This window comes from Dendrobates tinctorius, unplaced genomic scaffold (genome assembly GCF_039654945.1).
Source record: "Dendrobates tinctorius isolate UK_male_01 unplaced genomic scaffold, ASM3965494v1 ptg000069l, whole genome shotgun sequence".
NCBI lineage: Eukaryota > Metazoa > Chordata > Amphibia > Anura > Dendrobatidae > Dendrobates > Dendrobates tinctorius.
This window is the reverse complement of record NW_027361737.1, coordinates 35,358,315-35,382,536: the sequence shown is the minus strand read 5'-3', so window position 1 is coordinate 35,382,536 and position 24,222 is coordinate 35,358,315. Positions and strand designations below refer to the sequence as shown.

The window sequence follows — 24,222 nt, the reverse complement described above, 5'->3', positions numbered from 1 at the left end:
CTAAATACTTGCAAAAAAGGGCACCAATCCTGTACACATTTCAATTAAAATACAAGTGCTCAATAGTGAAAAAAGTCAAAGGACACAAAGAAAAAAAAAAAAATCTAATATATAAAGCTCAAAGTGTGTATGTATGTATGTATGTATGTATGTATGTATGTATGTATGTATGTGTGTGTGTATGTGGGGGTGTGTGTGTGTGTGTATGTGGGTGTGTGTGTGTGTGTGTGTATGTCCGGGATAGGCATCCGCACCGTCACAGCTACAGCCACAAAATTTGGCACAGTCACACGTCTGGATCCCGAGAGCGTCCTAAGCTATGTTGTGAGGCGAAATTTTAACCCCGCACGTTCCAATTCACCAAACAATTTTGCCCCTATCTACATACTGGGGAAAAAGTGTGTGCGCTTCAAGCCCCGCCCCTGATTATGATGTCATAATGCCCCTATCTACATAATGGGGAAACAGTGTGTGCGTATCAAGCCCCGCCCCTCATTATGATGTCACAATGGTTGCCATGGCGACGCTGATATCATCATAGGTTGCAAGCCCTGCCGCTCATTATGATGTCGTAATGGTTGACTATGAGATGGAGGATGTGTGATGGGTATATGGGCACTGGACTATGGGATGGAGGATATGTATGATGGGTATATGGGCACGGGACTATGGGATGGAGGATGTGTGATGGGTATATGGGCATGGGACTATGGGATGGAGGATATGTATGACGGGTATATGGGCACAGGACTATGGGATGGAGGATATGTATGATGGGTATATGGGCATTGGACTATGAGATGAAGGATGTGTGATGGGTATATGGGCACTCGACTATGGGATGGCGAATATGTATGATGGGTATATGGGCACGGGCCTATGGGATCGTGGATATGTATGATGGGTATATAGGCACGGGACTATGGGATGGAGGATAATTATAATTTGTTATAACTAACCACAGTTAGTTACTATGAAGCCTACGAAAGACAACTCTGAAGTGTTAACACATGATGATGATGACAATGATATTTATGTTTCTTGTACTTGAAAAAGAGGCCTGTAAGCTTTGCAACACATTATTGGAGACTATACCAATAAAGGAATTTCCCTTTATCATCATTTCCATCTGCTGGTCATCTGTGCCTTCCTGAGTGTCCCTCTGCGTGCTATTCAATTATACCTTACTATTCCTGGGAAGCAATATCAGTACCTCAGTAAGGTCTAGGAAACCTAACTAAAGACCCTGGATGCTGACAGTGATTACATCCAGTGACATTTGTCTTAATGGCCTCATTAGAGTTGTGCTTACTGTAGCACAGCCATACAAGATGAGCCTTCATCTACCTTTCTTTATTTTCTTTTTCCTAAACATATTAACACTATGAACAACTTTTTTCCTGGTTTTAAGCACTAACTCTTTAGAATAATATAGAGATTAACTGCTAAAACCCCTTGTGTTCACAAGAACAGGACTGCAGAGCCTGGGAACTGGGTTCTTTAGAGTCCTGTCATGAAGGGAGTGAAGGTGCATGTGCTCAACTACAGCTCCATTCATTGTCAATATGTTTGCCAGGTAAAGCCAAGCACATGATTCCACTATTTCATGCAATGTCATAGACAGTAAATGGAGATGAGGTCAAGCTTATGCACTTCGGCTCCATTCAAGATTGGAGTCAGCTATTCCTGAGTTGTAGGGCCACGATTTCAGGATCAACACTAGAATATTAGATTCCCGGTGACCTGCAAAAATCCTGAAATCTATGGATAGATGATATCTTAATATTTTGAGAACAATCCATGAGCACTGATGGCCAACATTTGGGTCTCCAACTCTACAGAAAGAACAATTCTCAATTTGTCCTGGTGGCCACTGACTATCATGGTATGCTGGAAGCCAAAGATCAACAACACCTCACAAACCAGATTTTGGGGACCATAAAATCTCAGATTGTCATGGTATGGGTTATGCTTCAAGTAGTTATGCATCAAAACTCTGAAATTCATTTTACAATGTTAATCACTAAGCGTGACTGTACAAAGCACAAAAACAAGGAATATGATATTGCTACAAAACGTCTATATGTACAGTATTATCGAAATAGAGATGATTTTTTCAGTTTACATAAAACGGGTTAATGTCGTGCCCATGTTGTTACATTTTCTTGTTTAGAAGATACCTCGCCAAATTTTTTCCCTAATTATATACGTAATGTAATGAAAGTGTATTGGAATACTTTCCGATTGCTGTCTTTCCCGGTATCCAGCTTCCATCCATGCCTCTTCTTGTCAACGTGATCACTCTGCCACTTCGCTCCACACATTAGACGGTGTGTGAACGGGCAATCACTGCTTTTTACCATGTAAGTCTATAAGACTCAGAACAAGGCTCTATAGGTCTACATCATGAAAATGACCTCAGTTTAACACATAAATCCATCTTTAACACAGCTTGTCTGAATTCAGGTTACGTGGGCAAGAAGGAGGACCGATGCAGCACTGCAAACGGGGAAAGACGGTGATCGGTAAGAATATTAATAAACTTACACTACATTACCTACCTCATTAGGAGCGATTAGTGAATACAAATATTTCTTAGACTTCTTCTTTAAATCTGAAAGTTTATCTTTCATGATAAATAAAAGAAAGTGGCACATTATTTCTGATGTAACGGGTCTATTGTGAGGATATGAGTACAATCCTTTACATGTAGATGGATAGGTGCAGGGTGTACCATGCTGGTGAATAGCAGGAGCTATTTAGGGAATTCACTTTTGTTTGATATGATGACTCGGTTGCACTGTGGGACGTGTAAGTGGGCTGTAATGGTCCATTTCTGGCATTAATATAAATAACGTTGGTAATGATGCGAAATTGCAGAGCATGAAAAATAGATTCCGCTGGAACGGAATAGGAGAAATTATTGGATCTAACTGACATGTTTGTGGCAGATAAAAATATACTCATGAATTGTCGCAGACATCGTAGGATGGGGAGAAAATTATAGTAGATACAGTGCTGGATTCTCCTCTACAACACACTGGGGAACGGATCTCTCTCTTTATGGAGAACATGTCTGAAAAGCAACATCGCTAGCTGCTAGCTCTCTTCCTGAAGACTCCAAAGATGTCCTTAGTAGCCCCCATAAATGGCCATTTTGCAAAAATTTTAGTTCTATCCAATCATGCAGGTGGAAGAACTGCAGATTTGAGCTGCCCACACCATTTTCTTGTGTTGAATGGTTTGATTAATGTCCCTAATGACATAAAATATCAACAAAAGCCCAGTCTTCTGGGATGTCAATCAAGCCATACAGGGTGGGCCTGTCATGAACAGCTTGACTTCAATCCACCTCCTTAACTGGATATGCAAGCAGTCATTAAACCCAGTTTATGCGCTTTTAGAAACTGTTTTCAACTGCTGCTCAGCAAAAATGTGGAATTTCCTTGTCTGAGTATGGAGATGGGAGCAGAGAGGCTCAGACAAGGAAAGACGTATACAGAAAGTTATAGAGCAACTGCACTGAAGCATGGTGTTTTGGGAGAGAAGGAAGCAAAATAAGGTAGCAAAGAACATTACAAAAATTCATAAAGTTATAATGCCTGGAGGATAATTACAATAATAAAAAAATTGTTTCTCTTTAAATTTAATTTTTAGCAAAAGGATACATGGAGATACTGTTAGGCGTCAGATTCCTGCGTTGGCTCTGCAGGAATCCAGACCCTCACATTCTGCAGTCTCCTGCTGTTTATCTACTGCAGAGGAGATTGCCTTGCAGCAATTCTCTCCAGAGGCTAAAGGGGGTTTTACACTAAGCGATATCGCTAGCAATATCGCTAAAACGTCACTGGTTTTGTGATGTTATAGCGATATTGCTAGCGATATCGCTATGTGTGATACTTACCAACGACCGGCTCCCCCGCTGTCCATCGCTGATCGCGCGAGAATGTCCGGCTCCATTTCTCGTCGGGAGCTTCCTGCTGAGACTTCCTGCTGTGACGACGAGCGACGCTGGACGCGGGCGGGAGGACGCAGGATCGCTGTGTGTGAATGGTAAGTATCGTGCGCTGCGTCGCTGCTGCATCGCTGTGAGATCTTTCTGTATGAAAGCTCACTAACGATCATTTAGCGATGCACCAGCGATCCTGACCGGGTCGGATCGCTGGTTGGATCGCTGGTGCATCGCTAAATGTAAAAGGGCCTTAAGTCCTTCTGTCCATTTTCTGAGCATGCTCATGAGATGATCTCCCATTGGGGATCGGGAGTTATGTGTTCAGGTCCTGCTTCAGCTCTCATTGGTCCAGCTCTGAGATCTGGAGGCTTCCGGAAGGTCCCGGCTGCTATAAAAGGCGTGCATGGCTGTTCCGCCATGCACTAGTATAGTCATACTTGCTGCTGTGTGAATGAGGATGGATGCATGATTCTGGTGAATGACTCATTTGAAACCCCTACCCTCTGATATTACATTTGTGGCTAGGGATTGAGTTTAGTACCAGCGCCAGCGCGCCTCAGCTTCATCATCCACAGCTGCTAGTGTCCGACATTGCGCTTGCATACTAGCATTGTCGTGTAGCGGCAGTGTCCCATGCCATGCTGCAGTAGCAGCACTCCTTGGCGTCCGCAGTTGCGACGTCGCACACACGGTAGGTCTAGAGGGACGCAGTCCCGCTGTCCTTGGCTCTGCTCCTGTGACCTGATACCGTGTGTGCAACTATTCTGAGCACTGAGACTTTAACAGGCTCAGCCCTATTGTATTTGTCTTGTTTGGCATCTCTGTGACTCAACAGAGATTGCTCTGCGCACCTGGGTGAAGTTTAACCCCGTGCGCACCTCCGCCATATTGCTCCTGCCACCACTTAGCAGCGGTTATTTAACCTACTGCACGGTGGACCCCGAGCGGCAAATGCACTTTATTAGTTTTTTTATTTTAGTGCGTTCCGCTGTTCCTAACGGATACTAAGGACACCATTGGAGACTGGTGGATGAGAACTTTCAGGTTGTTGTAATGCTTTAAGGGTCAAAAACATTCTGACATGTTCCCACTAATACTTTAAATGAGACAGTAAACTACAATTTAGAGGTAAATAATGAAAGATTTATTTCTTGTTACACACACTTTAACTGTGTAAAATGTAGAAATCTTGGTAAATTCAGCTAAAATAAATATAATAGGCAGATGTACAGGATGGACAGATAGACAGATGGACAGAGAGAGATAGATAGACAGATGGACAGAGAGAGAGATAGAATCTTATCAATCTATTTATCCAACTATGCCTCCATCAATCCATCTATTTCTTTTTTTATTATTTATAAAGACTGTCCACAAGTGATACGCCTAAGAAGTAGGCTTTCCTTGACTTTAATACTTGTCTATTGTTGACCAATCCTTAGGATAGGTTATCAATATCAGTTTAGTTGGAGTATGGCTATCCGCACCGGCACCCCTACCAATCAGCTGACTGAAGGTGCTGCACTGTGAGTGGTACAGAGCTCATTACATTGTGCTGTGATCTTAAGTAGTCCTGCAAGTCCTCTCCCATAAAAGTGAATGGGACAGAGCTTGCAGTACCATTCATGGCCACTATGCAATGTATTGAGTCTAGTCACTTATGATTCTTTCCAATCACCTTCATTCAGCTGATCAAGGGTGATGCGAGGAGTCAGACTCCGACTGATCTGACGTATACTAAGGATAGGATGTAATCTTGTACTGTACACACTTTATACCTACTTGTTGGATCTCTGGAACCTGATCACACTTCGTGTTAGATAATCCACTCAACAACACAATCTCATTCTCTGCCAGTTCTTGTGATCGCATGGAGTTTATCAACTTTAGTAGGTCTGGAGACACTTCATCCAACTTCTAAAATTCAAAGTATTTGTGGTTTAGGTACAGTACATAAAAAAGTAGAAAATTCCTTTGAATTAGTAAGAGTTACAATAATATATAGTGCTAACCATTTCGTTTCTTAACACAATTGACTAATTTTGTACGTATTGTAATGTTATACTGGGCGCAACAGGAAAAAAATTCTGAGAAATATTTTCAATTTTAGTATGGACTTTCACAAAAGATCGTGAGGTCCAGATAGCATTTTGGTCTGTATGATGACACCAGGGCATTTTTTTGTTCTGTCTGATGAAGCCCCAGTAGAAAGAGTTTCAAAATCTTCGTACCATCCATGTACAAGATCTTAAACAAGATAAAAAGTTAACCAAATAAGTTTTAGGGTGAGATCTTTTTAGCTGATTTGCACTATTCTGGTGATGAAAAAGTTTCACATTTTGGTACATCTGCTATGAGCCAAAAAATGACAAATTGCTGTTGTTTTTCTGACAGTGTCATTAGCGACAGGCATAGCTTAGCCATTGTCTGTTAGATTCAATGCCTGAACCTGGCTTTGTAGCACAAATCTATGCCTAGATCTGCTATTCTGGTGCATGAAAAAAAAATGATACAACAAATTTAGGAATATGCCTCCTATTAAATTACTTGCATTTCCCTCCATCTTACCCTGTACTTAGACCATGGTGTCAAATGTCAGACTTTGTAAATTGCTCTTTAGTCTTCAAACTGTGAATAATAGACAATTTCTTATATATTAAATCAGTTTGCATGTTTGTATCTGTAGAACTTAAAACTGAGTAAATACCTTGTAGTAATTAAATATATAGTAATAGTACATGTGTTGGCAGCGGATTATTCAGGATACTCTCCAAGCGTGTGACAACAGAGCTTCTTTATTCAGGAAAAATCAGGAACAATATATGATAAGCTTAATAGGTCAGAAATCAATCATATGTATGTCATTATCTGTGCAGCATCTACAGCAGGTTGCTTCTCTCATACACAGAAACAGGAAAACAGGAAATACAGTCACATGCTCTGCCTGTGTGAGCCTCTGGGAGTTATTTTTTGTTCTAACTTTATAAACATCATACAAATCTAGCAAATAAACACTCATAGACAGGAATGGAGCTGCTTCACCAAACATATTCCATCACCCCCACTCAACAACTACTCATCATGTTAGTGCCATTGCGGTTCTGAAGTCCACAAACTTGACTCTTGATAATGGCTTTGTCAGACCATCAGCTATCATCTTGTCAGACTCACAATAAACAAATTCAAGTACACCACGTTCCACTAAGGCAGGTGAGTGGTGATGTTTTATATCAATGTGCTTAGTCCTTGCACTAATCTTCTCACTGCTGGCAAGTTTAAAGCATCCTTGGTTGTCCTCATAGATAACTGTTGGTTGAGCTAATGGCTTGCCGAAATCTTCCAAAAGTTGTTTCAACCAAATTACTTCTTGACTTGCATAAGAAGCAGATGTATATTCTGCTTCTGTAGAAGATAATGCGACTGACACTTATTTTCTGCTGGACCAAGAAATTGAATTTTCTCTTAACTTGAACAAGTAACCACTTGATTTCCGATCACTTGAATCTCCAGCCCAATTTGCATCCACATAACCTCTGAGAGTGAGATCTCCTGATGCAGATATCTTAAGATTTAGCCTTTGAGTTTCTTTAAGATATTGAAGAATTCTCTTAATTGCATTCCAGTCTCTTTGGCGTGGCTTACTTACACGTCGGCAGAAAATTCCAACTGTGGCTGTGATATCCGGACGAGTTGTGGTTGCTATGCACAGAAGTGCCCCCCACTGTTTGCCTGTAACTCTCATTGCTGGGTAGCAGATCTTCATATCCTTACGGCATTTATCCACTTTTGATTCTCGTGAACAGGCAGTTTTTGAATCTCTTGCCATGACTGTGGCTATGGTTCAGGAAGTGTTCTGACCATATAAGAAAGGCGTCTAGATTAGAGCTGAGCGAAACAGGTCGGCCAGATTTATAAGTCGCCGACTTATGGCAAAGTCGGGTTTCGCCGACTGAAACCCGACCACAGCGTGAAGACGGCCATGCGGTCAGCAAAACGAGCGCAAAAGTCGGATTTCCCAGAATGCTTGTGTGGAGGAAAGAACAGTTCCTCCCACGTCACCAATGTGACGTAACTGCACAGGCACAGCTCTCCGGCGCCCCCTTTGTCTCTCAGGTCAGTAAGGGAACTGCACCTAGAGCAAATGGCCGCCGGGGAGGATGTCCTGTTACCCGCTGGGTATTCTAAGATTCGTAATCAGAGTAAAAGCATCAGCCCAAGATTAATTTTATGGTTTAATTGCCGTAAGGGCACACTAGATAATTACAGAAATATACAGTAAGCTATACAATGGAATTACTGTGGATTTGCAGTCAGAGTAAAACATAACAATAAGGGTACAAGACACAGAGATATTAAGCTGGAGGTCAATTTACCAGATTGTAGGTTGCATGTGGGTGCCGGGAGCTCTGCAGTCCACAGGTACAAGAATCTTAGTTGCCGGACAGACCCCCAAAGCGCGGGCCGCTGCTCCCCTTGGCAGATCTGTCCCCAGTTCCTTCTTATATCATCATCATCTGGTTCTTCTGTGAGAGAGTGAGTCTCTCTGCCATGTGCTGCTAGTTCTTAAGCATGCTGGGTTCCTCCCCCTGTGTCAGAGGGTGGGCTAATAATCTCCACTCTTTAGCTCCCTGCAGAACTTATTCCCAATATCTAAGAAAGGGGGTAACTTTCCACAGCATGATCGGATCAGGACACGAGAGGTATCAGTGAATGTGGTTTGTTTTGCCAGTCGTGTGGAGAGCAAACATGGCCCCATTGGGTCGCTATGGAGGGCCAGTCTCTATATCTCAGGTCCCAGAGCCCTCACCGACTCAGAAGTCACACTGCGAGATGCGCGATTTCCTCAGGGTCACACGGATATTTTTTATGAGTCTATAACTCGAAAGGTGTGCTCAAAATCCATGATCCTAGGATGGAGTCAGAGCGGCTGGGAGAGACAATGGATGTGTATTTCTGTGTCCAGCTGACAGGTATATTCTAATTGAAGCCCCCAGGCACCTTCCTGTCCCATGCTGATGTGGCTCCTACTCAAGCTTTGAAGTTCTGTTTTGGGCCTTATCTTGTTATCATACTAAAAGACCTTGCTATTCAACATTGGAGCACTAAATCCTGTTTTCTTCAATATGCTTACAGACCCTGGGGGGGTAGGAGCAGTTAGCTGCCTGTAATTCTTGTGAACTCAGACCAAAATGGTCAGGCCAAGCTCAGACATGAGGCGAGCATTAGGCCCCATATCCAAGATGGCGGCTGCTCCTTCATCACACCTCACTGCTTTAGAGGGCACTAGGGGGTATCACATTCCTGTGTTCCCCCATGCGCCCTTCCGCACCCTCTCCTTGCCAGGACAGCCCATCAGCGTTACCATGCTACCTGCCTCTTTTGTGGCGAATGGTGAAGTGATACTGCTGGAGAGCAAGGCTCCAGCGTAGCAACCTCCCATTCATCCCAGAGACCGTGTGTAACCAGCTGAGGGGGTTGTGGTCTGTTTCCACAGTGAATTGGCATCCGTACAAGTATGGCTGCAGACGCTGCAGGGCCCACACAATTGCCAGACATTCCTTCTCCATCGTGGAATAGGCCACTTCCCTCGGCAGGAGCTTCCGGCTCAGGTACAGAACGGGGTGTTCATGGCCCGTAGTGTCGACCTGGCTGAGCACAGCACCGAGGCCGAAGTCGCTGGCGTCGGTCTGCACTACGAACGGCCGCGTGAAGTCGGCTGCCTGTAGTACAGGAGAGCTAGAAAGGGCGGTCTTGAGCATCTGGAAAGCTGTCTCGCAGGCGACTGTCCAGTCGACTGTGATGGGCAGCTTCTTCTTGGTGAGGTCCGTCAGGGGCTTGGCCAGGGCACTATAGTGTGGAACAAACCTCCTATAGTACCCAGCAGTCCCCAAGAAGGACTGCTTCTTGGTCCTGGGGGTGGGCCAGGATGCGATGGCATCCACCTTCCCGGGCTCTGGCTTCAGAGCTCCACCACCTACCCGGTGTCCCAGGTAGTGGACCTCACTCATACCCAACTGGCATTTTTCCGGCTTAATGGTCAAGCCTGCTCACTGGATCCGCCCGAGCACCTACGCCAGGTGCTCTAGGTCAGGGGTCCCCAACCGCCGGTCCGCGGCCCAGCACCGGGCCGCTGCAGTGCCCTTGCCGGTCCGCGGACACAAGGGGAGCCAGGGGCGGTCAGTGGCGTAGCGGGGGCTGAGGCGGCGCGCAGCAGTTCTTAGCGGCGGCCAGGGAGCGATCCAAGCAGCTCCGCTGCCTGCAAGAGGGAATAGCAGGAGCGGAGCTGCAAGGACCCGTCCACTGCGTCCAGCTTCCTGCCCGCCACCCGCGCTTCCTGTCTCTGACTGACACAGAGAGGAGAGCGCGGCCGCTGCTGTGTCAGAGCGAGGAAGCGCGGGTGGCGGGCAGGTGAGAGGAGAGAGGTGGTGTGTGTGTGTATGTCTGTCTGTGTGTGTACATGTATGTCTGTGTGTGTGTGTGTGTGTGTGTGTGTGTGTGTGTGTTGGTCTGTGTTTGTGTAGCCTGGCCCTGGAGGAGATGGGGACATGAGGGGAGTGATGGAGAGATGGCAGTGATGGGGTGCAAGCAATGATGGGGAGAAGGGAGTGATGGGGTGAAGGCAATGATGGAGAAACAGCAGTGATGGGGTGAAGGCAATGATGGAGAGACAGCAGTGATGGGGTGAAGGCAATGATGGAGAGACAGCAGTGATGGGGTGAAGGCAATGATGGAGAGACAGCAGTGATGGGGTGAAGGCAATGATGGAGAGACAGCAGTGATGGGGTGAAGGCAATGATGGAGAGACAGCAGTGATGGGGTGAAGGCAATGATGGAGAGACAGCAGTGATGGGGTGAAGGCAATGATGGAGAGACAGCAGTGATGGGGTGAAGGCAATGATGGAGAGACAGCAGTGATGGGGTGAAGGCAATGATGGGGAGAAGGGAGTGATGGGGTGAAGGCAATGATGGGGAGAAGGGAGTGATGGGGTGAAGGCAGTGATGGAGAGACAGCAGTGATGGGGTGAAGGCAATGATGGAGAGACAGCAGTGATGGGGTGAAGGCAATGATGGGGAGAAGGGAGTGATGGGGTGAAGGCAATGATGGGGAGAAGGGAGTGATGGGGTGAAGGCAATGATGGAGAGACAGCAGTGATGGGGTGAAGGCAATGATGGAGAGACAGCAGTGATGGGGTGAAGGCAATGATGGAGAGAAGGGAGTGATGGGGTGAAGGCAATGATGGAGAGACAGCAGTGATGGGGTGAAGGCAATGATGGAGAGAAGGGAGTGATGGGGTGAAGGCAATGATGGGGAGAAGGGGGTGATGGAGCACTCATTCAAAACCTATGGGGAGTTGAGTCACATTATAAATGTTATTTAATTATAAGTATGCACTGCTACACTACAACCGTGTCCATAGCCCCGCCCCCTTATGACAAAAGCCCCGCCCCTGCCACACCTCCATCCCCGCCCTGCCGGGCCATGGAAGAATGGTCTTGCTTGAAACCGGTCCCTGGTGCAAAAAAGGTTGGGGACCACTGCTCTAGGTGATCCTCCCAGGTGGGACTGAAGATGGCAATGTCATCTAGGTACGCGGTCGCATACCCTTCCAGTCCCTCGAGCAGCGTGTTGACCATCCTCTGAAAAGTGGCAGGGGCATTCTTCATGCCGAATGGCATCACCGTGGACTCGTACAATCCGAATAGGGTGATAAAGGCAGAACGTTCCCGTGCCCCAGGGGTCAGGGGAATCTGCCAATACCCCCTGCTCAGATCCATGATGGTCAGGTACTTGGCCCCCGCCAGCTGATCGAGCAGGTCATCGATGCGTGGCATTGGGTACGCATCGGTGACCGTCATAGCCTTGAGCCCCCGGTAGTCCATGCAGAACCGCATAATTCGGTCCTTTTTAGGGACGAGGACTACAGGCGAAGCCCACGCGCTGTTGGACACTTGGATCACCCCCAGCTTCAGCATCTCATCTATCTCTTGGCGCATGTGCTGCTGCACCTCAAGAGAGACCTGATACGCTGAACGCCGGATCGGGGGGTGATTGCCAGTGTCCACGTCATGGACGGCTGTCTCAGTCCTTCTGGGCAGGCTGCTGAACAGCTCTCAAAAGTGGTGTAGGGTGATCCCCAGCTGGGAACGTTGGTCCTCTGAGAGCTGGTGGCCAACCCCCACATCCTCGTCGATGGATCCACCCGCCTTGGCTTGGGTGAGCAGATCCAGGACGGTTTCTACCTCTCCTTCCTCGGGAAGGTTGCACACTGGGTGGGCACAAGCCTCCTGCTCATGATGGGCCCTCATCATGTTCACGTGGAAGGCCTTCCTCCATCCACGGGTGTGGTCCAGGGTGACCAGATAGGTGACAGCGTTGAGCTGCTGGTGCACGAGATATGGACCCTCCCAGGCCGCCTGAAGCTTGTTTTGCGGTATGGGGACCAGTACCCACACCTTTTGACCCACCTGGTAGGTCCGCTCACAAGCATTCTGGTCGTACCACCGCTTCTGGTCAGCCTGGGCTTGGGCCATATTGTCATGCACCAGCCGTGTCAAGGCCATCATTCTGTCCCAGAAGCGCACAACATACTCAATGACCGACACTCCAGGGGTGGCCAAATCCCATTCCCATGCTTCCTTCACCAGAGAAAGGGGCCCCCGTACATGTCGCCCGTACAGGAGCTTAAAGGGGGAGAACCCCGTTGAGGCCTGTGGGACCTCCCGGTAGGCAAACAGCAGGTGTGGGAGATACTGCTCCCAGTCTCTCCTGTGGGAGTCAACCAACATCTTCAGCATCTGCTTTAAGGTGTCATTGAACCGCTCACACAGGCCATTGGTCTGTGGGTGGTACGGGCTGGCTACCAGATGTTGCACCTGTATCTGCTTACAAAGAGACTCCATCAGCTGCGACATGAACTGGGTCCCTCGGTCGGTGAGCATTTCCTGGGGGAACCCCACTCTGGAGAAAATCTCCAGTAAGGCAGTGGCCACTTTGTCGGCCTGAATGGACGACAAAGCTACCGCCTCCGGGTACCGGGTGGCATAGTCCACTACCGTTAGTATGAAGCATTTCCCGGAGCGACTGGGAGTGGACAGAGGTCCAATGAGATCCATAGTCACCCTTGAGAAAGGCTCTTCGATGATGGGCAGAGTTACCAGTGGGGCTTTGGGGCGCCACCCCGCCTTCCCCACCCTCTAACAGGTGTCACACGAACGGCAGTAGGCAATCACCTCGGTCCTCATTCCCGGCCAGTAGAAATGCTGAGCTAGCCTGGCCCTTGTTTTAGTGATCCCTAGGTGTCCGGCCATGGGAATCTCGTGTGCGATCTGCAACAATTCTGCCCTGAACGGATAGGGTACCACTAACTGTCGGTCCCTGGGCCACGCCTCCGGTGAACCCTGCTGGACTGTTACCCGGAAAAGCCGTCCCTGGTCCCAGACCACTCGCTCGCGGTCAGACTTCAGGGGAGGCTGTGCCGCCCCTGCTCCTTGAGAGCTTTCAGGCTAGCGTCAGCTTCCATCGCTGCCTGAAATCCTTGACTCGATGTGGCAAGAATTGACGAAACTGCCACATCCTCTGTCAGCTCCCTGGGATCTGTCTCCTGGCCGCTGTCTGACTCGGCAGCAACTTGGTCGGAGGGGGGGAAACCGTCGGACTTCGGCGAGGCCCCTTGGGCTCCGGCGCTCCTACTCCAGGTAACAGCGGCCATGACCGCTGAGACCACAGGTAGCGCCTGCTTCCCCTCGGCCCTTGACCAAGGGGAAGGGTCAGGCAGACTTCCCTGGCCTCCTGACATCCCGGATGCGGGGAACTCCTGCCCTGGGGTCTTACCTGGTGGCTCCTCTCCCGGGACGCCCCCTCCTCCCATGGCCTGTTCCTCTTTCTGCAGAGGCCCTAGACTCAGCAGGCTGGATTCACTTAGGGGCCCTACACTGCCCATAGCAGCCCCTCCCTCCACCTCTGTGCTCTCCCCTGAAGTCTTCCCACCTGTCCTCACTGTGAGCCCTGTGTGTGTAGTGTCAGTGCATGGCTTACCATCAGGTTTCACTCCCTCCTCCACTGTTGGAGGCACGTTCAACACATTAACATTAGCATTCACAGTAGAATCATGACATTCTTGGGGAGCTGGACTTGGGGGTTCAGTAGCCACATACTGAGACACTAGCCGCCCCAAATCGGTCCCAAGCAACACATTGGCAGGAATATTTAGCGTTACTCCCACCTCCCGCATTCCCCTCCCAGCACCCCAGTCCAAAAACACCTTGGCGACGGGCAGCGCCGGTTCAACGCCTCCAATTCCGGAGATGGAAAGAGTTTTCCCAGGCACCAAGTCTTGAGGGGACACCACCTCAGGACGTAACAGGGTTCGTTCAGCGCCTGTGTCCCGCAGTCCCATGACTGCTGAGTGGCCTATGGTGACGGGTTGGTAATTGTCCAGGGACCTCCCACCACCCCCTCCACACACAAAACAGTGGACGGTTTCTGGGACAGGGATGGGGCCTTATGGCGCTGGGGACATACAGCCTTAAAGTGTCCCGGCTGGTTGTAATGATGACAACGTCTGGGTTCTGCTCCTGGACTTGAGAGGGCAGCAGGGGGGTACACCCCTTGCACTCTGGGGGCTGGGGGGACAGGGGCAGGATTGGGCTTACCCCTTCTCCAGGTGCTGCTGGCAGACTTCTTTGGCTCAGATGCCCTGTTGTTGGCATACTCGTCTGCCAGGGCGGCTGTAGCAGAAGCCCCCTTTGGTTTCCGGTCATGGAGGAACTGCTGGAGGTCCTCTGGGCAGTTCCACAAGAACTGCTCCGTGATGAACAGTTCCTGGATCTCCTGGCGGGTGGTGAGCTCTAGACCCGAGGTCCAGTGCTCTGCAGCTCTCAGCAGTGCCTGCATGTGGTCGGTCCAGGTGTACTTTGAGCCCCGCTGCAGGCTCTGGAACTTCCTGCGGTACGACTCCGGGGTGTAGTGCTGGATCAGGGCCCGCTTGATGCTGTTATAGTCCTGCTCCTCCCCGGCAGGTAAGTCCCCCAAAACTTCCAGGGACTTACCCCTCAAACGGGGGGTCAGGTACCTTGCCCACTGACCCAGGGCCAGATGGTGTTGGAGGCAGGTTCTCTCAAAGGCCAGCAGAAAGGAATCCAGGTCTCCATCCTTTTCAAGCAGGGGGAAGTCCTTCGCCTGGACCTTGGAAGCCTTGGTCCCCGGTGGGGCTGGAGCGTCCAGCGGGAGCCCGTGCTGAGACATCTCCAGTCGGTGCCGGCGCTCCGCAGCTTCACAGCGTTCTGCAGCCTGCAGCACACGTTCGGCATGCTCACGCTCTGCCGCCGCTTGCTCACGCTCCGCTGCTTTCTCTGCCGCCACTAGGAGTCTGTCATGGGCGGCGTCACCAGCCTCGAGCTGTGCCATAGCCGCTTGGAAAAGGGCCTCCGATCTGGACAGGCTGGGGCGGGCAGGTGGTGGACAGTCCACTGCGGGACTGAGCACGGGGGTCTGGCTCCTTGGAGAGCCCTGGCTGGGCTCCCCCTCGCCTTCATTGGTATTGTCCTCCACCACCTCCTCATAGGCGATAGCATTGGCCTCCCCCTTTGCCTTAATTCTGGTGCCTTCCGCCATCTTGGGAACCTATGGTTACTGACACAGCTGCAACCCTGACCTTGCACACAACTTATTATATTTACACTCTGACCGTCTAGTGCTGGGCTGACCTTAAGACCCCAGCAGTGAAAGTTACCGCTGGTAGTCTTTAGTGTCTGGGAGTAGGGGTCCCACGCTCACTATTACTCTGATCCCACTTCAGATATTAATGTGGAGGAAAGACCAGTTCGTCCCACGTCACCAATGTGACGTAACTACACAGGCACAGCTCTCCGGCGCCCCCTTTGCCTCTCAGGTCAGAAAAGGAACTGCACCTAGAGCAAATGGCCGCCGGGGAGGATGTCCTGTTACCCGCTGGGTATTCTAAGATTCGTAATCAGAGTAAAAGCATCAGCCCAAGATTAATTTTATGGTTTAATTGCCTTAAGGGCACACTAGATAATTACAGAAATATACAGTAAGCTATACAATGGAATTACTGTGGATTTGCAGTCAGAATAAAACATAACAATAAGGGTACAAGACACAGAGATATTAAGCTGGAGGTCAATTTACCAGATTGTAGGTTGCATGTGGGTGCCGGGAGCTCTGCAGTCCACAGGTACAAGAATCTTAGTTGCCGGACAGACCCCAAAGCGTGGGCCGCTGCTCCCCTTGGCAGATCTGTCCCCAGTTCCTTCTTAGATCATCATCATCATCTGATTCTTCTGTGAGAGAGTGAGTCTCTCTGCCATGTGCTGCTAGTTCTTAAGCATGCTGGGTTCCTCCCCCTGTGTAAGAGGGTGGGCTAATAATCTCCACCCTTTAGCTCCCTGCAGAACTTATTCCCAATATCTAAGAAAGGGGGTAACTTTCCACAACATGATTGGATCAGGACACGAGAGGTACCAGTGAATGCGGTTTGTTTTGCCTGTCGTGTGGAGAGCAAACATGGCCCCACTGGGTCGCTGTGGAGGGCCAATCTCTATATCTCAGGTCCCAGAGCCCTCACCGACTCAGGAGTCACACTGCGAGTTGCACGATTTCCTCAGTGTCACGCTGATATTTTTTATGAGTCTATAACTCGAAAGGTGTGCTCATAATCCATGATCCTAGGATGGAGTCAGAGCGGCTGGGAGAGACAATGGATGTGTATTTCTGTGTCCAGCTGGCTGGTATATTCTAATTGAAGCCCCCAGGCACCTTCCTGTCCCATGCTGACGTGGCTCCTACTCAAGCTTTGAAGTTCTGTTTTCGGCCTTATCTCGTTATCATACTAAAAGACCTTGCTATTCAACATCGGAGCACTAAATCCTGTTTTCTTCAATATGCTTACAGGCACTGGGGGGGGTAGGAGCAGTTAGCTGCCTGTAATTCTTGTGAACTCAGACCAAAATGGACAGGCCAAGCTCAGACATGAGGCGAGTATTAGGCCCCATATCCAAGATGGCGGCTGCTCCTTCATCACAGCTTGCACGTGACTTTTTTCAGCCACTGAGCAAGGACGAACACTCTGGGCAACGAGATGACATGTGCAGAGATAGTTTTTGCGCACTTTAAAAAAGCGGTCCGGCATGTAGGTGTATTTACTGTCCTCCACTACTTGCCGACTTTGCTTCCCCATTGACTTGCATTGGGTTTCGTGTTTCAGTTGGACCTTCGACTTTTCCCAATAGTCGGCCGATTTCGTTCGACTCGACTTTTGAGAATGTCGGGTTTCTTGAAACCCGACTCGACCCTAAAAAAGGCACAGTCACTCATCTCTAGTCTAGATGGGATACCTTTGTTTGTCCTTTCTGATCTCCTGACTGGAGGTTGACTTGGTTCTTCTAGGTCTTCTGTGGTGGCTTCAGAGCTTATTCACACTTCAGTGTTTTCCTTTTCGGCATCTGGGTTTGGTGATTGAGATTCTTGTTCTTGCTTCTTAGGTTGAATAACTGGGTGTAACGTCATGGAATTTGTGGAATTTGAGCGATACAGAGTTTTCATCAATCACTACATCTCTGCTGATTGTTACTGTGTTGGTCTCTGGGTGCAGGATTCTGTATCCCTTTTGAGTTTCACTATAGCCCAACAGGACTCCTTGCTTTGCATGTTATTTCCACTTTGAATGTTTTTCTTTGGGAACATACATAAACGTTTTGCTTCCAAATATCCTGAGGTGCTTCAAGTTAAGCTTCTCACAGTTCCATACAGTAGCTAATATGGAGTTTTATTTGTGGCTTTACCTGGCACTCTGTTTTGAAGATAGCAAGCTGTCATGATGGCTTCTCCCCTGTCATGGTTGTGGACAGGGTTCTCAGGGTTAATTTTGTATGGCTTTCTTTTGGTTTGGGGAGGGTTATATTTACCCTCCTTCGTTTAGGGATCCTTGTCAGTGATAAATCTGTTCTGGCTGTGTGCCTGACCCCCTGGTGTGCTTGCATACTGTGTAGTCCATTTGCCTTCTTGTGTATGATCCGGTCCGTGTTCTCGTTCTGTGCATTGCTTTTTGATTCTGTGCTTACTGTCTGTTTCTAGCTCTGACCTTCGGCTTGGTACTCTTACTAATCTCCTGTCTGGCCCGTTTGTACTGCACCGCTACCTGACTTTTTGCTACGTTCTGACCAGTTTTAGCGTCTACCTCTTTGGCACTCTATCGACCTCCTGGCTTGACTTCAGCACGTTTAGACTACCCTCTGGTTTCGCCGGTCACCGCCGCTGCTGGGCGTCTGGCTCCACCTCCGGCTACTCCCCCCGGTGGTCACGTGTTTCAGGTCATGCGCTCTGGCAGGTAAGCTCACCGCAGCGCTCCCCTCACACCCCCTGTCCTTCTGTATCTCGTGCACAGACTCCTGCTGTAAGTCTGCAGCAGGATTCTTGATATCCCCAGTATGTTATAGGTCGATTCGCATCAAACAATATACTTCTTCCACTTTCACAGAGAGTACGGTTCTTTCTCTCTGCAATGCCATTTTGTTCTGGGTTGTATGGAATGGAAGTCTGGAACACGATTCCATCCTTTTTCAAAATGGGTGCACCTTACCACTTGTATAGTCGATTCCATTATCTGCACACAGGGCTTTTGGCATTCTTCCAAATTTGTTAAACACTACAGCAAGATATTCTTCAAGTTTCTGTGGAACTTCATCCTTACTGTGAAGCAGGTAGGTGACTGTATATCTGGAGTAGTCATCAATAATTGTGAGAAAATATCTCTTCTTGCTAGGAGTTTGAACACTCATTGGAGCGAATACATCTGTATGTTTCAGATCCAGTGGCTGTGCAAATCTAGTGGTGCTTATTTTAGGAAAGGATTTTCTGGACATTTTCCCTTTAAGATAGATAGTGCACTTCATCATTTGACTACACTGGTTGATTTCAATACCATTTGCAAGTTGAGCTAGCTTCCTTACTGCTTCTGGGTCTCTGTGCCCAAGACATCTGTGCCATACATGGATACAGTTCTTATGTAGATCTTGTCTAACACTGTACACTCTTTCTTTGCATTTTAGCTGATAAAGTTCATCTTGGATTTTTCCTTCTGCAAGAGTGTGACCCTTCTTTCAGATGATGCAGCTGTTATCTCTAAAAGTAACTACATTCCCCTTTTGCATGAGCTTCTTTACTGACAGAAAATTGCTTTCAAGGCTGGGAACATAGAGAACGTCCTTTATTGGGATCTTTCTGCTTTGTGCTGAGGAAACTGGACAGTGGAGGTAGCAACTCCTACTCCTTCTGAAGTCATATAGTAACCATTAGCTAAGATGACCTTTTCTGACTTGCTTTCATTAAGGTCAGTGAAGAAATCCTTGTTATTTGTCATATGACTACTTGCACCAGAATCTATACACCATATATGCCTTGTAGATGGGCCTGTACTGGCATTAAATGCAGCTTCAACACATGCAGAATCTTCCTTTACAGCTGTTTTAACCCTTTGATGACTGTTCTGCTTTTTAAACTGACTTATTCTTGCTTTCCAAATTCTGCAGTCTGCTTTAAGGTGGCTGGGCTTTTTACAGACAAAACATTCACAAGTTTCTCTTAGATTGCTCTTATATTTAGGAAAATCCTGTGTCTTTAATGATGTCTCTGCTCTGGATTACTGCTGCTTACATGCTGCGTTTTTCTCTTGAATTCATCCACAAGTTTGCCTTTAACATACTCTAGTGCCAGCTCATCATCTGGCTGTGCATATAGTGCAGTCATGAGTGTGTCATATCTCTCTGGAAGACTACTTAATAGAAGTGCAGCAACATGAAAATCTTTAATTTCTTCTCCAATACCCACAATCTCTAAGGTGTTTCTTACATAGTCCTGCATATTCTGTCCATCACTTAGCTTAGACTGATACAGCTTTCTTATGAGATAAGGCTTATTGCTGAGATTTGATCTTTCATGCACTTTCTGTAACTCATCCCACATCTCCTTTGCAGTTACACATTTGCATATATGCACAATCTAATCATCATCTACACTGAGGGACATCATGCTATGTGCTTTCTGATCCTTCTCTAGCCAATCATCTGGTAATGGGTGAGGCACTTGTTCCTGAGTATATTTCCATGTACTTTCTCTTATAAGCAGCATCTTCACCTTGAATTTCCAGGACTGTAGCTCTGGTTAGTGAGTCTGGGCACTGAGAACTTGACAGGATTGTTGCTAGTGGACATCTTCTCTGCTGCTCTTGCATTGGGCTTCTGTTGATGTGTTACTTTTGGGGTTCTGTATTACTCTGGGCCCATAACCTGTTGGCAGCGGATTATTCAGGATACTCTCCAAGCGTGTGACAACAGAGCTTCTTTATTCAAAAAAATCAGGAACAATATATTATAAGCGTAATAGATCAGGAATAAATCATTCATGTGTCTATCTGTGCAGAATCAACAGCAGGCTGCTTCTCTAATACACAGACACAGGAAAAACAAGAAACACAGTCAAATGCTCTCCCTGTGTGAGCCTCTGGGAGTTTTTTTTTGTTCTAACTTTATAAACAGCATACAAATTTAGCAACTAAACACTCATTGACAGGAATGGAGTTGTTGAACCAAACATATTCCAACAACATGTAAATAATATAGGGTGCTTAGTTAACATTGTTTTAATAAAAAAAAAAAAAGCCATCCCACCACGACAAGGTGTACCCAATTGGGTTGGTGCCTAAAGCCCCCGTCACACATAGCGATCTTGCTAGCGAGATCGCTGCTGAGTCACAAGTTTTGTGACGCAGCAGCGATCTCACCAGCGAGATCACTGTGTGACACTTCTCAGTGACCGGCCCCCCTACCGGGTATCGCTGATCGTCCTGGAATGGCCAAGACATTTTTTTGAACGCTGGTCTCCCGCTGGCCAGCACGCATCGCTGTGTGTGACAGGCGGGAGACCAGTGATCAGCGAGCTGCCGCTGGTAACTAAGGTAAACATCGGGTTTCTAAGCGGCGCGTAGCGCTTAGAAACCCGATGTGTACCTTAGTTACAAGCGCACTGGTGCAGGGAACTGGTAACCAAGGTACACATCGGGTTTCTAAGTGCCGCGCACAGCTTAGAAACCCGATGTGTACCTTGGTTACCAGCTCCCTGCACCAGCGCGCTGGTAACTAAAGTACACAGTGGGTAACTAAGCAACGTGTGTCGCTTGTTACCCATGTTTCGCTGGTGCTGATCGCTGGTGAAGCTGCCTGTTTGACTGCTCACCAGCGATCATGTAGCGACACACCAGCGATCCTGAGAAGGTAATATCGTTGTCGGGATCGCTGGTGCGTCGCTATGTGTGACGGGGCCCTTACTCTAGAAGTTCACCTCACTATGTGTCAGCAGACATAAAAATAGCTAAGGTCAGAGTAGGACCTGGGACTCGACTGTTCATACCTCCTGCCCACTTCCTACAGGGTATTTACTAACTTTGATTTTATCTTACATTTTGTTTTTAAGTGGCCACTGCATGAATGCTCACCTATGAATTGTAGTTATACCAACATGTGCTCTGGTTCAAATTTATTTTGAGAAAGGCACATCCAGCCCATAAATGGTAGCGCTTCCCAGGACTCACATCCAAAGATGATATTTCATATTTTTTTTATTTGATAGGTTAAAAAAGAGGAGATACAACGCGTTTCAGATACAGTGTATATCCTTCATCAGGTATCATAAAAACACAGTACAAATCCTAATAGTATAAAATTTTATACTATTGTATAATACGTTGTATCTCCTCTTTTTTAACCTATCAAATTAAAAAAAATATGAAATATCATCTTTGGATGTGAGTCCTGGGAAGCGCTGCCATTCATGGGCTGGATGTGCCTTTCTTGATTTACTCATCCTGTGTGAGCCTGAATCTGGCTCTTTCACTTGGATCCACCCGAGGCAAGCTGCAAGCCCTGTCTATTGAAAAGTATCCCAGAAGGAAGGATCTTTGAGGATACACAATCTAAAGCCATATTAGTCTTCTATCAGGTGAGTGCATAAAATTGTGCACCCTTTAAAGACTACAATATTGTGTTTACACACTTAGGGCACAACAATTTGTCTGTTCTTCTCTCCCAAACAGGGTTTTTTTTTAATCAAATTTATTTTGGTTATACATTTTTACATCTGTGTAAAAACTGTATTTAGAGTAGTGTTAACAAGAGTCTAGCACCAGTCTATAAAAACATCCCACAGAAATGTAATAAACTGTGTATACTGGGCATAACAGAGTATATGGATTTTTCTAAGGCTCAGGCATTGAACTCGTTAATGTGGTAAATATCAGTTGCCAATATAAGTCATAAGCATGAGTGGTGTTGTCTCCACATAATACAAATATTCATCTATATATCCTATTAGAAGGTTCCTCCCAGGTCATACATGTTGCTATATTAAGGAATGTAAGCTATAAAAGAACTCTATTGAATGTTTGTTAATATCCTGCAGCGTGCATGGAGAATGTGATTTACCTTTCGTAAACCTTCATAGCTTGAATTCTCTTTTAGGCTGACAAAACAGATCTAGAAAAAAAATAAGTAACTATTATTTTCGTGTAGTCAGACAGAGATAAATACAATAACTAAACCTGTTTTTTAGTGAAATAACCTATGTATCGATCTATAAGCAATGCATAATAAAATAAATACATCTATATATCTATCATTACCTAATAAAATGTTTTACTGTTTCAAGGGATATTGTTATATTTGACTATAAATATATAAAGTTGATGTGATTTTCTCTATTGCTAGGTTCTGTAACTTCTGCCTCCTGCTTGTAAAAGCTGACAAAAAGAAACTTATCACAAGCAGGAGGCAGGGTGATGCTGCATCTCTGGAGTGTGAGTTTTCTTAAACAGTAGAGCTGAGCATGTGTAGAGTCACCATGGCATCATGGGAAATCAAGTCTATATTAGTGTAACCGTATCAAAATAGAAGATGAAATCAACATGGCAAACAACCTAGAAATGGCACATCAACTAAAGCGTATATACACAAACCATGGACAGCCTCTGACAGCATAAGAATAGTAAAGCGATAGTTCCACCTATATAGAGGGCTGTTAATATTCAGTGTTTATCACTGTAGTGGAGATGGACAGGCATTGTACTATATGGTCGGCCATTTAAAAGAAAAGTAATTTCCATTAGGGGTACACTGTTAGTACTTTGCTGGGATTTCAGAAGTCAGACCTCTTGTAATCAGCTGATCACCAGGCCACCTTAGATAAATAGAATTTTTATTGATGAGAATCACCTTTAACATTCTATAAAATACATATCATTTACACAGTCACTTCAGCTCTTTAACTTAATGTGTTATTCCTTTTTACATATGATGTGTTACCTGTTGTAGAACAGTGTTTATTAGACGTCAGTGGCAGAGACTGAACTATTTAATCACATACATTAAATGCTTGAATTGAAATAAATTCTTCTACTGTCATACATCACGCTCTGTATTGTTACATGTTGAAAGCCTGCCTGTGTGTCTCCCCGCGATTACCACTCTGTATTTTCTTAACCAGCGCATAATAATTATGTAAAGGTTTTTGTGTTTTGATCACATTTCTAAAAGCTCAGTAAGGCGGCTGTTTGTTTTGAAGTCTTAAGTCTGAACTCCCCACGCAACACAGAAATGTGACATAGGCTCACAGTTTCACATACAACCAAGCACAAAAACAATTACCGCATTTCAACATGAACAAGAGAAAAAAAATTGCAATTATGATATAAAAATGTAGAAAAACTAAAAAGAAACTATAAAAAATAATTTTAAATACTTGTTATGATTTTATCAACAATAGTAACCTCCATTAGTCCTTTGCAAACCTCAGGGCTATAAAAGAAACTTATTCTCTTTATTGAGATTGATTCATTAAGTAAATACCTATATTGTTTCACACCTTTGCCTAGGTCCTAGCACATAACGGCACACTGACGTTTGAATGAGGCCTAAAATGGCATACGACGTGCAACCAAAAATCAAGCAGGTTTGCACTTTTGGAGACGGGTGCTTTGTGGTAGCGTTGTGCCATTTGCTGCAGCATTGACAATCACTAAATGCTATGACGAAATGAGACGAAGCCACCAAAGAAATTTAACCCCATTTCCACTCACTAAGATATAAAAATATACAATTTAGATGGAAAATACACTAGGTATCCACTTTGAATTCATATACCCTTATGTGGCGGAGACTTCCTTAAGGACCACGGACCTTGGTGTTTATACAATCTCGGCACC

At 46.5% G+C, this 24,222-nt stretch overlaps 1 protein-coding gene across 1 annotated transcript in view; it reads right to left on the bottom strand.

The window, feature by feature from the left end:
• SPHKAP (SPHK1 interactor, AKAP domain containing) overlaps positions 1-24,222 on the bottom strand; it is a 411,513-nt gene that overhangs the window by 60,281 nt on the left and 327,010 nt on the right. The window contains exons 4-5 of the mRNA XM_073581316.1: positions 22,448-22,498; positions 5,735-5,869 (exon numbers count right to left, since the gene is read on the bottom strand). Coding sequence (XP_073437417.1) covers positions 5,735-5,869; positions 22,448-22,498 — 186 coding nt within the window. The remainder of the gene's footprint in view (positions 1-5,734; positions 5,870-22,447; positions 22,499-24,222) is intronic.